We start from the raw sequence: 15,565 nt of genomic DNA, 5'->3' as shown, positions 1-15,565 counted from the left end.
TGTAATCCCAGCTACTCAGGTAGCTGAGGCACAAGAATCACTTGAACCTGGGAGGTAGAGGTTGCAGTGAGTCCAGATTGAGCCACTGCACTCCAACCTGGGCAACAGAGCGAAACTCCGTCTCAAAAAAAAAAAAACAAAAAACCTCTAAATTTGGTGAAAGACATAAACTTACAGATTCAAGAAACTTAGAAAATTCCAAAGAAGATAAACTCAAATCCACAGTTGAGACACATCAAAATCAAACTGTTGAAAACTGAAGTTGAAGAAAACATCTTGAAAGCAGCCAGGAAAAAGTGACACATAACATACATAGAAAAACAGTGATTTGAATGATTGTGGATTTCTTATCAGAAACCATAGAGATGAGAAGGAAATGAAATAATACTTTGTTTGTTTGTTTGAGATGGAGTCTCTCTCTGTTGCCCAGGCTGGAGTGCAGTGGTGCAATCTTGGCTCACTGCAACCTCCGCCTCCCAGGTTCAAGTGATTCTCTTGCCTCAGCCTCCTGAGTAGCTGGGATTACACGTGCCTGCCACCATGCCCGGCTAATTTTTGCATATTTAGTAGAGATGGGGTTTCACCATGTTGGCCAGGTTGGTCTCGAACTCCCGACCTCGTGATCCGCCCACCTCGGCTTCCCAAAGGGCTGGGACTGCAGGCATGAGCCACCTCACCCGGCCAGAATAATACTTTTATTATTATTATTATTTTGAGACAGGGTCTCACTCCATTGCCTAGGCTGGAGTGCAGTGGCGTGATCTCGACTCACTGAAACCTCAACCTCTTGAGCTCAAGTGATTCTCCCACCTCAGCATCCACAGTAGCTGGGACTACAGGTGTGTGCCACTGTGCCCAGATAACTTTTGTATTTTTTGTAGAGATGGGGTTTCACCATGTTGCCCAGGCTGGTCTTGAATTCCTGAGCTCAAGTAATCCACCCACCTGGGCCTCCCAATGTGATAGGATTACAGGCGTGAGCCACTGCTCCTTTTTTATTATTATTATTTTTTCTCATCTTCTTTGTGATGGTAGAAACAATACTTTTAAAGTGCTAAAAGAAAAGAGCTGTGAACCCAGAACTCTATATCCAATGAAAATAACTTTGGAATGAAGGCAAAATAAGGACATTCTAACAGGAAAAAAAAGAATTATTCTTTACTTTAACAGAAATGCTAGAGAAAGTTCTTTGGGTGGAAGGGAAATGATGCCAGAGGGAATCTTGGAACTTTAGGAATGAAAGAAAAACAACAGAAATGTTAAAGATGTGGCAGAGTAAGACCCTGTCTCAAGAAACAAACAAAAAGTTGAAATTGTCATACATATCTTAAAGCTATAACATTGTCAGCCAGGTGCAGTAGCTCAAGCCTGTAATCCCAGCACTTTGGCAGGCCGAGGCAGGCGGATCACCTGAGGTCAGGAGTTTGAGACCAGCCTGACCAACATGGTGAAACCCTGTCTCTACTAAAACTACAAAAATTAACCGGGCATGGTGGCACATGCCTGTAAACCCAGCTACTCAGGAGGCTGAGGCAGGAGAACCACTTGAACCTAGGAGGCAAAGGTTACAGTGAGCCGAGATCGTGCCACTGCACTCCTGCCTGGGCGACAGGGAGACTCCATCTCAAAACAAAAAACAAAAAACAAAACGCCGGGCGCGGTGGCTCACGCCCGTAATCCCAGCACTTTGAGAGGCCGAGGTGGGCAGATCACGAGGTCGGGAGATCAAAACCATCCTGGCTAACACGATGAAACCCTGTCTCTACTACAAATACAAAAAATTAGCCGGGCATGGTGGTGGGCGCCTGTAGTCCCAGCTACTCGGGAGGCTGAGGCAGGAGGATGGCGTGAACCCGGGAGGCGGAGCTTGTAGTGAGCCGAGATTGCACCACTGCACTCCAACCTGGGTGACAGAGTGAGACTGCGTCTCAAAAAAAAAAAAAAAAAAAAAATTATCTAGTAGGGTTTTCAGCATATATCAGTGTAATATATTTGACAACTATAATATAAAAGGGGATAGGGTAAAAAATATAATGGTAAGATTTCTACCTTCTACTGGAAATGTAAAATAGGATTTCTAAGTAGACTGTGAAAAGGTGTGTGTGTGTGTGTGTGTGTGTGTGTGTGTATGTATGTATGTATAGTAATTTCTACCATAACCACTGAAAGAAGACTACAAGCCAGGCACTCGGGAGGCTGAGGCAGGAGGATGGCGTGAACCCGGGAGGCGGAGCTTGTAGTGAGCCGAGATTGCACCACTGCACTCTAACCTGGGCGACAGAGTGAGACTGCGTCTCAAAAAAAAAAAAAAAAAAAAAAAATTATCTAGTAGGGTTTTCAGCATATATCAGTGTAATTGTGTGTGTGTGTATGTATAGTAATTTCTACCATAACCACTGAAAGAAGACTACAAGCCAGGCACGGTGGCTCACGCCTGTAATCCCAGCACTTTGGGAGGCTGAGGTGGGCAGATCATGAGGTCAAGAGATTGAGACCATCCTGGCCAACATGGTGAAACCCTGTCTCTTCTAAAAATACAAAAATTAGCTAGGCATGGTGGTACACGCCGGTAGTCCTAGCTACTTGGGAGGCTGAGGCAGGAGAATTGCTTGAACCCGGGAGGCAGAGGTTGCAGTGAGCTGAGATCATGCCACTGCACTCCAGCCTGGGTGATAGAGTGAGACTCCATCTAAAAAAAAAAAAAAAAAAAAAGACTACAAAGATATGTGATCAAAAATGCTAGAGGTAAATGAAAATGGAGTATTAAAAATTACTCAAATCATCAAAAGATATTTTGATTCAAAATATTCAAAAGAGAGGAGGGGGAGAACAAAAAACTAAGGACCAAATAGAAAATAAATAATAACATTATAGACTTAAATCCGTACATATCAATAATTACATTAAATGTCAATGACCCAAACACATCAATGAAAAGCAGAGATTCTCAGAATGGATTAAAAAACAAAAGGGGCTGGGAGCTATGGCTCACACCTGTAATCCCAACACTTCAGGGAGCCTGAAGCAATTCTCCTAATCGCTTTAGCATAGGAGTTTGAGACCAGCCCGAGCAACAGAGCAAGATCCTTTCACTACAAAAAATTTTATAGAAAGCAGCCAGGCATGGTGGTGCATGCCCATAGTCTCAGCTACTCAGGAGGGGCTGAGGTGGGAGGATCACTTGAGCTCAGGAGGTCAAGTCTGCAGTGAGTGCTGATCATGCCACTGCTCTCCAGCCTGGGCAACAGAGCAAGACCCTGCCTCAAGAAATAAACAACCATAAGGCCTAATATATACTGTCTACAAGAAACCCATTTTAAATATAACAATATAGGTAATAAGATAAAAACCAAAAGTATAAAAAGATATACCATGTAAAGGCTCAGGAAAAGAAAGCTAGGGTGGCTATATTAATATCAGACAAAGTAGACTTCAGAGGAAGGAATATTAGCACGGATAGAGAGGGACATAATATTATCATAAATGAGTCAGTTCATCAAGAAGGCATAATAGTTCTAAATGTGTACACATCCAGCAACAGACCTTCAAAATACATGAAGCAAACTTTGATAGAACTAAAAGGAGAGAAGGTCAAATCTACAATTATTGTTGGAGACTCTACACTCATCTTTTAGTAATAGATAGAACTAGTAGATAGAAAATCAGTAAGGATATAGAACTAAACCAGACCAAAACCCAACTAGATCTAGTTGATGTTTACAGACTCTTCTACCTGACAACATTAGAATACACATTCTTTTCAAGTACGTATTGAACATACACCCAGATAGACCATATCCTGGGTCATAAGACAAACCTTAGCAAATCTAAAAGAATTAAAATTCTATAAAGTATATTTTCAGACCATAATAGTATTAAGCTACAGATAGGTAATACAAATAAAACTGGAGAATACCCAAGTGCTTGGAAGTTGAACAACATGCTGCTTTTTTTTGGAAACAGAGCCTCGTGCTGTTGCCCAGGCTGGAGTGCAGTGGCGCAATCTTGGCTCGCTGCAACCTCTGCCTCCTGGGTTCAAGCAATTCTGTCTCAGCCTCCCTAGTACTGGGATTACAGGCACGTGCTACCACACCCAGCTAATTTTTGTATTTTTAGTAGAGATGGGGTTTCACCATGTTGACCAGGCTGGTCTCGAACTCCTGGCCTCAGGTGATCCACCCACCTTAGCCTCCCACAGTGCTGAGATTACAGGTGTGAGCCACCATGCCCGGCCCTGAACAACACACTTCTAACTAATCCATCGATCTAAGAGGAAGTCTTAAGGGAAAAAATATTTTCCACTGAACGAAAATGAAAATGCAGCATATCAGAATTTCTGGGATGCAGCCAAAGCAATGCTTAGAGGAAACTTTATAGTATTAAATTCTTACCTTAGAAAAGAAGAAAGGTCTCAAATCATTCTCATCATTATTTTTTGAGACGGTGTCTTGCTCTGTCACCCAGGCTGGAGTGCAGTGATGCGATCTTGGCTCACTGCAACCTCCCCATCCCGGGTTCAAGTGATTCTCCTGCCTCAGCCTCCTGAGGAACTGGGATTACAGGCATGCAGCACCATGCCTGGCACATTTTTGTATTTTTAGTAGAGATGGAGTTTTACCATGTTGGCCAGGCTGGTCTCTAACTCCCCACCTCAAATGATCTGCCTGCCTCAGCCTCCCAAAGTGCTGGGATTACAGGCGTGAGACACCGCGCCTAGCCTCAAATTATTAATCTAAGCTCCTCCCTTAAGAAACTTAAAAAAAAAAAAAAAAAAAGAGCAAAATAAACCTGAACCAAACAGAAGGCAGCAAATAGTAAAGAGCAGAAATCAATGAAACTGAAAGAAGGAAACAGTAGCGAAAAATCAATGAAACTGAAAGAAGGAAACAGTAGCGAAAAATCAATGAAACCAAAGCTGGTTTTTCAGAAGGATTAGTAAAACTCATAAATGTCTGGCAATACTGACAAAAAGGAGAGCGTACAGATGGAGTTGTCACTATAAACCCCACAGACATTGAAGGATAATTAAAAAAAAATACAAAGCAGACCGGGCGCGATGGCTCATGCCTGTAATCCCAGCACTTTGGGAGGCTGAGGCAGATAGATCATTTGAGGTGGGGAGTTAGAGACCAGCCTGGCCAACATGGTGAAACTCCATCTCTACTAAAAATATAAAAATTAGCTGGGCATGATGGTGGGCGCCTGTTATCCCAGCTACTTGGGAGGCTGAGGCAGGAAAATCGCTTAAACCTGGGAGGCAGAGGTTGCAGTGAGCTGAGATTGTGCAACTGCACTCCAGCCTGGGCGACAGAGTCAGACTCCATCTCTAATAATAATAATAATAATAATAATAATAATAGTAATACAGACCAGGCATAGTGGCTCACAGTGGTAATCACAACACTTTGAAAGGCCGAAGTAGGAGGATTGCTTGAGGCCGAGAGTTTGCGACCAGCCTGGGCAACATAGCAAGACCCCATCTACAAAACTGCAACAACAAAAAATCAGCCTAGCCTGATGGCACGTGCCTGTAGTCCCAGTTACTCTGGAGGCTGAGGTGAGAGGATTGCTTGAGCCCAGGAGGTCAAGGCTGCAGTGAGCTGTGTTCGCACCACTGTACTCTAGTCTGGGTGACAGAGTGAGACCCTGTCTCAAAAAAAATAGAGAAAAATGCAACATAACCAAGTGGGATTTCCAGATAGGCAAGACTGATTTAATATTTGAAAATCAGGCCAGGTGCGGTGGCTCACGCCTGTAATCCCAACACTTTGGGAGGCCAAGGTGGGTGGATCACCTGAGGTCGGGAGTTTGAGACCAGCCTGGCCAACATGGTGAAACCCCGTCTCTACTAAAAATACAAAATTAACTGGGCATGGTGGTGCATGCATGTAGCTACTTGGGAGGCTGAGGCAGGAGAATCACTTAGAACCCGGGAAGCAGAGGTTGCAGTGAGCTGAGATTGCGCCATTGCACACCCGCCTGGGCGACAGAGCGAGACTGTGTCTCAAAAAAAAAAAAAAAAAAATCAGTTAATGTAATCTATCAAGTTAACAGTAAAAATGAAAAACTATGTAATCATATCAGTTGATGCAGAAGAAGCGTTCAACAAACTTCAACATCCATTCATGTTTTAAAAAAACTCTTAGCAAACTAGGAATAGATGAGACTTCCTTGATCTGATAAACAGTATCTAATGATGAAAGACTGTGTTTGCTTTCAAATTGGGAGAAAGACTAGGGTGTCCACTCTTACCATTTCTTTTCTACATCACACTGGAAATCCTAACCAGTGCCAAGAGGCAAGAAAAATAAATAAAAGGCATACAGATTGAAAAGGAAGAAATCAAACTGTCCCCATTCAAATGAGATGATTTCTACGTAGAAAATCACAAGGAACCTACAAAAAGGTTTCCAGAACCTTGAGTTAAACAAGATTGCAAGAATACAAGGTCAACAGCCAAAAATCCATATATATATATATATATATATATTTTTTTTTTTTTTCCGTTTTTTTTGAGATAGTCTTGCTCTGTCACCCAGGCTGGAGTGCAGTGGTGTGATCTCAGCTCACTGCAACCTCTGCCTCCCGGGTTCAAGCAATTCTCCTGCCTCAGCCTCCCAAGTAGCTGAGATTACAGGTGCCCCCCACCATGCCTGGCTAATTTTTTGTATTTTCAGTAGAGACAGGGTTTCGCCATGTTGGCCAGGCTGGTCTGGAACTCCTGACCTCAGGTGATCCACCCGCCTTGGCCTCCCAAAGTGCTGGGATTACAGGTGTGAGCCACCGCACCCTGCCAAAAATCCATCACATTTCTTTAGAGTAGCAGTGAGCAATTGGAAACTGAATCTAGAAAAACAATACCAGTAATAAAAGCTCCAAATTGGCTGGGCACAGTGGCTCACACCTATAATCCCAGCACTTTGGGAGACAGAAGGGGGTGGGTCACCTGAGGTCGAGTTCGATACCAGCCTGGTTAACATGGGGAAGCCCTGTCTCTACTGAAAATACAAAAATTAGCTGGGCATGGTGGTGGGCGCCTGTAGTCCCAGCTATTCGGGAGGCTGAGTTAGGAGAATCGCTTGAACCTGTGAGGTGGAGGTTGCAGTAAGCCTGAGATCTCGCCACTGCACTCCAGCCTGAGCGACAGAGCGGGACTCTGTCTCAAAAAAATTAAAAAGCTCCAAATTAAATACTTAGGTATAAATCTAATGAAATACACAATACATGTAGTATCTATATGCCAAAAACTGCTGATGAAAGAAATCAATGAAGACCTGAATAAGTGGAGAGATGTACTGTGCTTATGGATATGAAGACTCAATAACATGTCAATTCTCCACAAGTTAATAAATGTATAAATTTACTTCAATTGAGGATTTTTTTATTAGACATAGACATGCTGATTTTAAAATTCAAATGGAGGCCAGGTATAGTGGCTTACGCCTGTAATCCCAGCACTTTGGGAGGCCACGGCAGGAGGACTACTTGAGCCCAGGAGTTTGAGACTATCCTGGGCAGCATGGTGAGACCTCATCTCTACAAATAATAAATTAGCCATGTATGATGGTGGATGCCTGTGGTCTCACCTACTCAGGAGGCTGATGTGGGAAGATCACCTGAGCCCAGGAGGTTGAGGCTGCAGTGAGCCATGATCGTGCCACTGCACTCTAGCCTTGGCAACAGAGTGAGACCTCATTTCCCAAAATAATAATAATAATTTAAAAATTCAAATGGAAGGGTGAAGGAACTAGAGTAGCCCAGACAATTTTGCAGAAGAATAATGTGGAAGGAAGTACAGCACCCAATTTTTCAGAATTGCTATGAAGCTGTACAGTTCTCAAGACTGTGATATCGATGAAGAGATAGACATATAGACCATTGAAACAGTATAAAGAATCCAGAGATAGATCCACACAAATATGTTCAATTGATTTTTGTCAAAAGTGCAAAGGTAATCAGTTCAGTCGTGGAGGAAGGATAGTTTTTTGTTGTTGTTTTTTTTTCTGTTTTTTTAAGACGGAGTCTTGCTCTGTCACCCAGGCTGGAGTGTAGTGGTGGGATCTTGGCTCACTGCAACCTCGGCCTCCCGGGTTCAAGTGATTCTTCTGCCTCAGCCTCCCGAGCAGCTGGGACTATAGGCGCACTCTACCACACCCAGGTAATTTTTTGTATTTTTAGTAGAGATGGGGTTTCACCGTGTTAGTCAGGATGGTGTTGGTCACCTGACCTCGTGAACTGCCCGCATCGGCCTCCCAAAGTGCTGGGATTACAGGCATGAGCCACTGCACCCGCCCCAGGATAGTCTTTTTAATGCATTGGGACAACCGGACATCCATGTGCAGGAAAGTGAACTTCAACCTAAACCTCACACCTTACCCCGAAACTAGAAAGGATCATAGATCTAAATGTAAAACCTGACACTGTAAAACTTCTAGAAGAAAACGTAAGAGGTCCGGGCACGGTGGCTCACGCCTGTAATCCCAGCACTCTGGGAGGTCAAGGCGGGTGGATCACCTGAGGTCAGGAGTTTGAGGCTAGCCTGGCCAACATAGTGAAACCCCGTCTCTACTAAAAATACAAAAATTAGCCAGGCATGGTGGTGAATGCCTGTAGTCCCAGCTACTCAGGAGGCTAAGGCAGGAGAATCGCTTGAATCCAGGAAGTGGAGGTTATAGCAAGCCAAGATCACACCACTGCACTCCAGCCTGGGCGACAGAGTGAGACCACGTCTCAAAAAAAAAAAGAAAACATAAGAGAAAATCTTTGTGATCTTGGATGAAAGCTTTTAGCTATCAGCTGAGTCTGGTGGCTCACGCCTGTAATCCTAGTACTTTGGGAGGCCGAAGTAGGAGGATCACTTGAGCCTAGGAAGTCGAGGCTGCAGTGAGCTATGACTATGCCACTGTACTCCAGCCTGGGTGACAGAGCAAGACATTGCCTCTGCAAGGGGGAAAAAGAAACCTCTTAAATATAACACCAAAACTCAATGCATAAAAGAAAATATTGATAAATTATACTTCATCAAAATTGAAAATTTTTGGCCAGGTGCAGTGGCTCACGCCTGTAATCCCAGCACTTTGGGAGGCCGAGGCAAGTGGATCACCAGAGGTCTGAAGTTCGAGACCAACCTGACTAACATGGTGAAACTGCGTCTCTACTAAATACAAAAAGTTAGCCAGGCATGGTGGTGCATGCCTGTAATCCCAGCTACTTGGGAGGCTGAGGCAGGAGAATTGCTTGAACCCGGGAGGCAGAGGTTGCAATGAGCCAATATTGCACCATTGCACTCTAGCCTGGGCAACAAGAACAAAACTCCATCTCAAAAAAAAAAAAAAAAAGGAAAAGTTTTGTTCTGAGAAAACTAGTTAAGAAAGTGAAAAGACCAGCAACAGACTGGGAGAAAATACAGGTATTTGGAAATCACATATCCAGCAAATTACTCATATTTAGAATATTCAAAGAATTTTAAAAACTCAGGTCGAGCACGGTGGCTCACGCCTGTAATCTCAGCACGTTGGGAGGCCTAGGCAGGTGGATTACCTGAGCCCAGGAGTTTGAGACCAGCCTAGGCAATGTGGCGAAACCCTGTTTCTACTAAAAATATTAAAAAATTAGCCGGGTGTAGCAGTGCACACCTGTAGTCCCAGCTACTCAGGTGGCTGAGGCATGAGAATCGCTTGAACCCAGGAGGTGAAGGTTGCCAGCAAGCCGAGATCCACGCCACTGCACTCCAGCCATGGGGGGCAGAGTGAGACCCTGACTCAAAATAAATAAATAAGCTGGGCACAGTGGCTCACGCCTGTAATCCCAGCACTTTGGGAGGCCGACGCGGGCAGATCACCTGAGGTCAGGAGTTCAAGACCAGCCTGACCAACGCGGAGAAACCCCATCTTTACTGAAAAAACAAAATTAGTCGGGTGTGGTGGCGCATGCCTGTAATCCCAGCTACTCAGGAAGCTGAGGCAGAAGAATCGCTTGAACCCAGGAGGCGGAGGTTGCGGTGAGCCGAGATTGCGCCATTGCACTCCAGCCTGGGCAACGAGTGAAACTCCGTCTCAAATAAATAAATAAGTTAATTAATTAAAATTAAAACTCAACAGTAAGAAAACAACCCAATAAAAACTGGGCAAAGACAAGATATGGGATGGCAAAAAAAAAATCACATGAAGACAAGCGTGGCATGATTAGTCATTAGCACAATGAGATGCCACAGCATACCTATTAGAATGATTAAACTTTTAAAAACAAAAACTGAAAGTACAGGTGCTGGGAAAGACAGGAAGCAACTGTAACTCTCACACATTGCTGTTTGGAAAACAAAGTGATAGCGCTACTCAAGGGAAAAGGTCTGGCAGTTTCTTACCAAGTTAAACATACATTTACCATATAACCCAGCATTTCTACTCCTGAGTCTTTACCCAGAAGAAAGATAGACTTATGTTAAAGAAAAACCTACATAGGAGTGCTGATAGTGGCGTTATTCATTGGCACATGGATCAGTGTTCTCCAGGAGCTAGATTAGGGCTGAGTCAGTAAGCTTCCTTGCAGATGGAGTCCCTGTCTGGATCTGCAAAGGCCACCTGTCCCAGCCCTGACTGTTTTATACTAATAGATTCATTTGAGCAAGGCCTAGAGCTCATCTACTGTCCCACACCGTGGGCTGATGGACACCTGCTGTGAGCTGATTCAGCTCCCTCAGCACACTTTCCATGGCCAAAGATTGTCAGTTACACTGAGGGCAAACTAATCGTAAGGATTGGGGTGAGCATAGGTTTCTGCTAAATGATGCCTGGACCTTTGTACCAGAAAAAAACAAGGCTATGAGCCTTACTACTAGCTGGGTCTTCAGGAATTTTTAGCTAGTCTAGCAACGTGACTCGTCATTATGCACAAATACTAATCGCAAAACTTAGTTTGAGGAAATAATGGTGATGTTCCTTTACAGATCTTATCAACATTTCTATGAACAAAACTTTGACTTGGTTTCTGTTTCAGATCACAAAAATGGACAGCACTTTATAATACCTCAAATGGCAGACAGGTAAGCTCATTGAAATACCAGTTAGTTTTGTCTATCGCTAATATTTCCTTGGTTGTATTATGTTTAAGTATATTATATTTTGTGTTTAACAAAGCCCATACATTTTTCTCTTTTATGGCTATACCATTGGAAATAAGACGGCTGTAAGTAAACCACTATATAAAACTTAAGTTTCAAGGAGCACAAGTAGCAATTTTACTAATAGGAAAATTGAAACCAGTGATATTGTCACTGTTTTAGCCAGTTGTGACAGTATTTTGTATTTATTTATTTACAGAATACTTCTGTATTATAGGAAATTACATTATCTATGACAGGGGTTGGCAGACTTTTCTTCTCAAGGGCCAATTAATAAATATTTTAGACTTTGTGGGTAATATGGCCGCTTTTGCAACAGCTTAACTCTACTGTTGTAGATGAAAGCATCTGTGGACACTCTGTAAATGAATGGGTGTGTCTATTCCAGTGAAATTTTATTTCTGGACACTGAAATTTGAATTTCAAATAGTTTTCACGTTATGAAATATTGTTTTTTCTTTTTGCCCCCAAACATTTTAAAACGTAAAAACCATTCCTAGCTCAACTGAACAAAAAGAAGGCCATAATTTTGCTGACCCCTGGTCTATAAGAGCAGATGAGTTCATTGCTACAGGAATGATCCTTAAACCCTTGTTTTGCAAGTTACCTTTGCACGGAAACTGTCAAGAGTTTATGAAATGACTAACTGCTATTCCAGATATAATCTTGCCATCCCGATCTTTTACATCTTCCCTTTTTTTTTTTTTTTTGCTTTGGTAGAGACAGGGTCTTGCTATGTTACCCAGGCTGGTTGCAAATTCCGGGACTCAAGCAACCCACCTGCCCTGGCCTCCCTACGAGCAACTACATCTGGCCTTGTATTTTCTTTTCTTTCTTTCTTTCTTTTTTTTTGAGACAGAGTCTTGCTCTGTCGCCCAGACTGGAGTGCAATGGTGCAGTCTAGGCTTACGGCAACCTCCACCTCCCAGGTTCAAGCAATTCTCCTGTCTCCGCCTCCCGAGTTGCTGGGACTATGGGTGCGTGCCACCACACCAGGCTAATTTTTTGTAATTTTAGTAGAGATGGGGTTTCACCATGTTGGCCAGGCTGGTCTCAAACCCCTGACCTCGCCAGGCGCAGTGGCTCACACCTGTAATCCCAGCACTTTGAGAGGCCGAGGCGGGTGGATCACGAGGTCAGGAGTTCGAGACCAGCCTGGCCAAGATGGTGAAATCCTGTCTCTACTAAAAATACAAAAATTAGCCAGGCACAGTGGTGTGCGCCTGTAATCCCAGCTACTCTGGAGGCTGAGGCAGGAGAATTGCTTAAACCCTGGTGGCAGAGATTGCAGTGAGCTGAGATTGCGCCACTGCACTCCAGCCTGGGTGACAGAGTGAGACTCCATCTCAAAAAAAAAAAAAACAACCCTGACCTTGTGATCCTCCCACCTCGGCCTCCCAACATGCTGGGATTATAGGCGGGAGCCATCGAGCCCGACATATTTTCTTATATCATGCTTTTTTTTTAATACTTCAAAAATTGTGACTCCTCACATAAGGGCCTGGAAGGTAACCTGGCAATAGCTTTTGTCGTTTAGTTGGTGGACGATTTTTTTTTCCTCTTTAACACTTACATGATTGTGGTATTTCAGAAGGAGTTACTTTCACCAGATTGTTCTGTTTAGAGCTCCTCACTGACTCTATTGGGCTGTAGAATGCTTGGTTCTAACATGGTCCATGAACTGTAATTAATATTTTTATCTCTTGGGTGTCTTAAACTTTACAGAGTTCACAAGTCTGGCTTTATTTATTTGCTTATTAGCTTTGTATGTTTTCTTAGCAGCCTGGATTTGTCTGAATTGGCAAAAGCTGCTAAGAAGAAACTTCAATCTGTGAGTATTTCTCTGTACTGGTTTTCTCTAGTATGAGAATCAGTGCACCCTGCTGATACCTACTCTCAATGCAGGTTACCTATTGCGTCTGATGACTTTATTTCATACTTTTATTTGTTAAACTAGAAGCAGACTGTTGAGTATACAGCAGTGATGACCACAAGGACTATTAAGTTCAGTATATTCAGTTCATTGGTTCTGCTTCAGATAATCTCATTTTTCTCTATCATGTAACAAGTGCAGATGGCACCTTTGGCATTAGGCAGTTGTTCTCCTCAGGAGACTTCCCTAGTTCCTCTCAGTGTCATGAGTAAGTAGGGCACGCGTTCTTGGGGTGACTTAGCCACGCAGGGTTCTAGAGCTGGTAAATGCTGATGCTGAAATGGTGGCGAGTCCCATAGATTCACTGGCTGCCATTTGGATCCAGCCATATTGTAACCCTCTTTCCCATCCCATGCCATTCATCAGTGCTTTTTAAATTTCTGCTATTAAAAGCTAGTGGTCTTGGCCCACGTGCGTGCTCAGAGTTTGCCGGCTCTGCGCCACAACCTCCCTTTAGCCTGTGTCTTTCTTCCAGACTGCCCACCTCAGCCTTAGGAAAGGCCTAAGGGCCCAAGGCCTCAAGGCCCTGGGAAATCTACTTCTCTGGGATTGACTTCTCTTTGTCTAGTTCTCTCACATGAAGCCTCACCAGGGCACTTCTCTCCACTTTAACCACCAAAGTATACTCCTCAGCTGTTCCCATTGCTCTTTGGATCAGAACCAAGATTCTTAACTTCTTTTTGTAACCTGTAAGGGCATCATTCAGCTCTCACCTTTCAGAGATTGCCCTGCTTCCCATCTGGTTCCGTGTGTGTGTGTGTGTGTGTGTGTGTGTGTGTGTGTGTGTGTCTTTAGATTAACACGCTCTGAGGCCATGAGCTGCACATTCAAGTCCTCTTCCAGGAATCCTCCTTTGCCTACAGCGTTTGCCTTTCCCAGCTTCCATCTCTCTGATTCAAGGACCTGAAATCTGACCAGTGTAGGTAGCGGCTTTCCCAAAGCCTGACTCTGACATTGCAGCTTCCCTCATTTATGACTTTCTCCTCATTTCTGTTTTCACAGAAGACCCTTTACTAAAACTTCATATAATACTCAGTATTAAATATTCCATTAAATGAATTTATCCTTACTAGTATTTAACTGTATTATGAAATAAATGTGTTTTATGCAATTTGTTTGGTGTCTCTGTGTTCTGTATCTACAGTTTTGTGTGTCTGTGTGTTTTATTGCTTTAAGGAAGTTGTAAACTAAGATGATCAAGATGATAAGCTTTGGAGTCAGATAGCACTAAATATTGTGTGATTTCCTTTTAATTACTCACAATCTGTAAGTAAATTTTATTATAAATAATTCAAACCTAGATAAAAACCCACATTTTCTTAGACTATCCTACATTTGCTTCACTGGAAGCTGCATGAAAGCTGAGATTATGCTTGTAATATCTCTAGCACGTGGCAGGCATGAAGTAAAGACCTGGAACAGAGTCTAGTATAGCTCTCAAGAGCTGCAGCTCTGGGTCAGACTGGTCAGTACATATCTCAGCCCTGCCAAGCTTCCTAGCCTCCCTGTGCCTTGGCATCCTCTCATAGAAGAGGGAGATAAGGATCCTGCAGGGGCTGCCGACCAGAACTGCTCAGAGTGGGCTGCCACCATTACTTGTTGACCCTCACGCTGTGGTCTCCTTCTCACAGGTGACCATCTTATCAGCGCCAGGTCAGTGTTTATCCTCCAGTATCTTCCTCCTGTCCTCCCTCTCTTCCTCCCTTCATCCTTTCTTTCCTTTCTCTTTTCCTTCCCTCCCTCCTGATGAACTGAGAGAAATATAACAAAGGCTAATGTATTCCTTGAATGAGTAAATGTTAGCATTTTCAAAGATGTAAACTTGGATCTCAGGTCTGTCACTAGCTTTCTGACTTTAGGCAAGCTACTATCTTCTCTGCCTCAGTTTTCTTGTCTTAAAAATAGGACAATAGTAGTTCCTGTTTTCATAGAGGTGTTATAAGTGAAATATGATACTGTTAGCACAGTGCCTGGGATATAAGCCCATAATCAGCGTTGGCCATTGTAGTTGTTGCTAGTAATAATAACATTAGCTTGTAGTCCCATGGAGGAAGAAACTAGATATTTATGAAGCAAAGTCAAGCTCCCAATCCTTCAACATCTTGTCTAGCAACAGGCTCTCTGGGTTTGTTTTTAATTATAGTGCGACCACATTTGGGAAGATTTGGAAAATAGAGAAAGGGGACCATCCTCATTGCTATACTCTTAATGGAGTCAGGCTCAATATTTTGGTACATTTCTTTCAGTTCTTATTTTATATGCATATCTTTTTTTAAAACTGGAACTTAATCATAATTGTAGACGTTTATAACCTGCTTTTTTCACTCAGTAATATATGGTACCCATTTTAACATGTTCCTATGAGGTCTCTGTAACCAGCACTTGTTTTTTCTTTTTTTTTGAGACAAGGTCTCACTCCGTCACCCAGGCTGGCGTGCAGTGGTGCCATCGTGGCTCACTGCAGCCTTGAACTCCCAGGCTCAAGTGAGTGATCTTCCTGCCTCTGCCTCCCA

The 15,565-nt window shown here is 43.3% G+C and overlaps 1 protein-coding gene across 23 annotated transcripts in view; it reads left to right on the top strand.

Annotated features, from left to right (window-relative positions):
* The window catches only part of GIT2 (GIT ArfGAP 2), a 66,953-nt gene that overhangs the window by 18,298 nt on the left and 33,090 nt on the right, over window positions 1-15,565 (top strand). For 16 of the 23 annotated variants that reach the window (XR_010108962.1, XR_008620497.2, XR_010108963.1 and 13 more), the window contains exons 8-9: window positions 10,996-11,041; window positions 12,899-12,950. Coding sequence is in view for 16 of the 23 variants with exons in the window: in XM_055096110.2 (XP_054952085.1) it covers window positions 10,996-11,041; window positions 12,899-12,950 (98 nt within the window). In the remaining 7 variants the exon portion in view is untranslated. The remainder of the gene's footprint in view (window positions 1-10,995; window positions 11,042-12,898; window positions 12,951-15,565) is intronic. The other 7 variants (XR_010108961.1, XR_008620496.2, XM_024931262.4 and 4 more) reach the window with 1 other exon arrangement.

This window comes from Pan paniscus, chromosome 10 (genome assembly GCF_029289425.2).
Source record: "Pan paniscus chromosome 10, NHGRI_mPanPan1-v2.0_pri, whole genome shotgun sequence".
NCBI lineage: Eukaryota > Metazoa > Chordata > Mammalia > Primates > Hominidae > Pan > Pan paniscus.
Note: the sequence above shows the minus strand (reverse complement) of the source record. Positions and strands in the feature narration are given on the sequence as shown.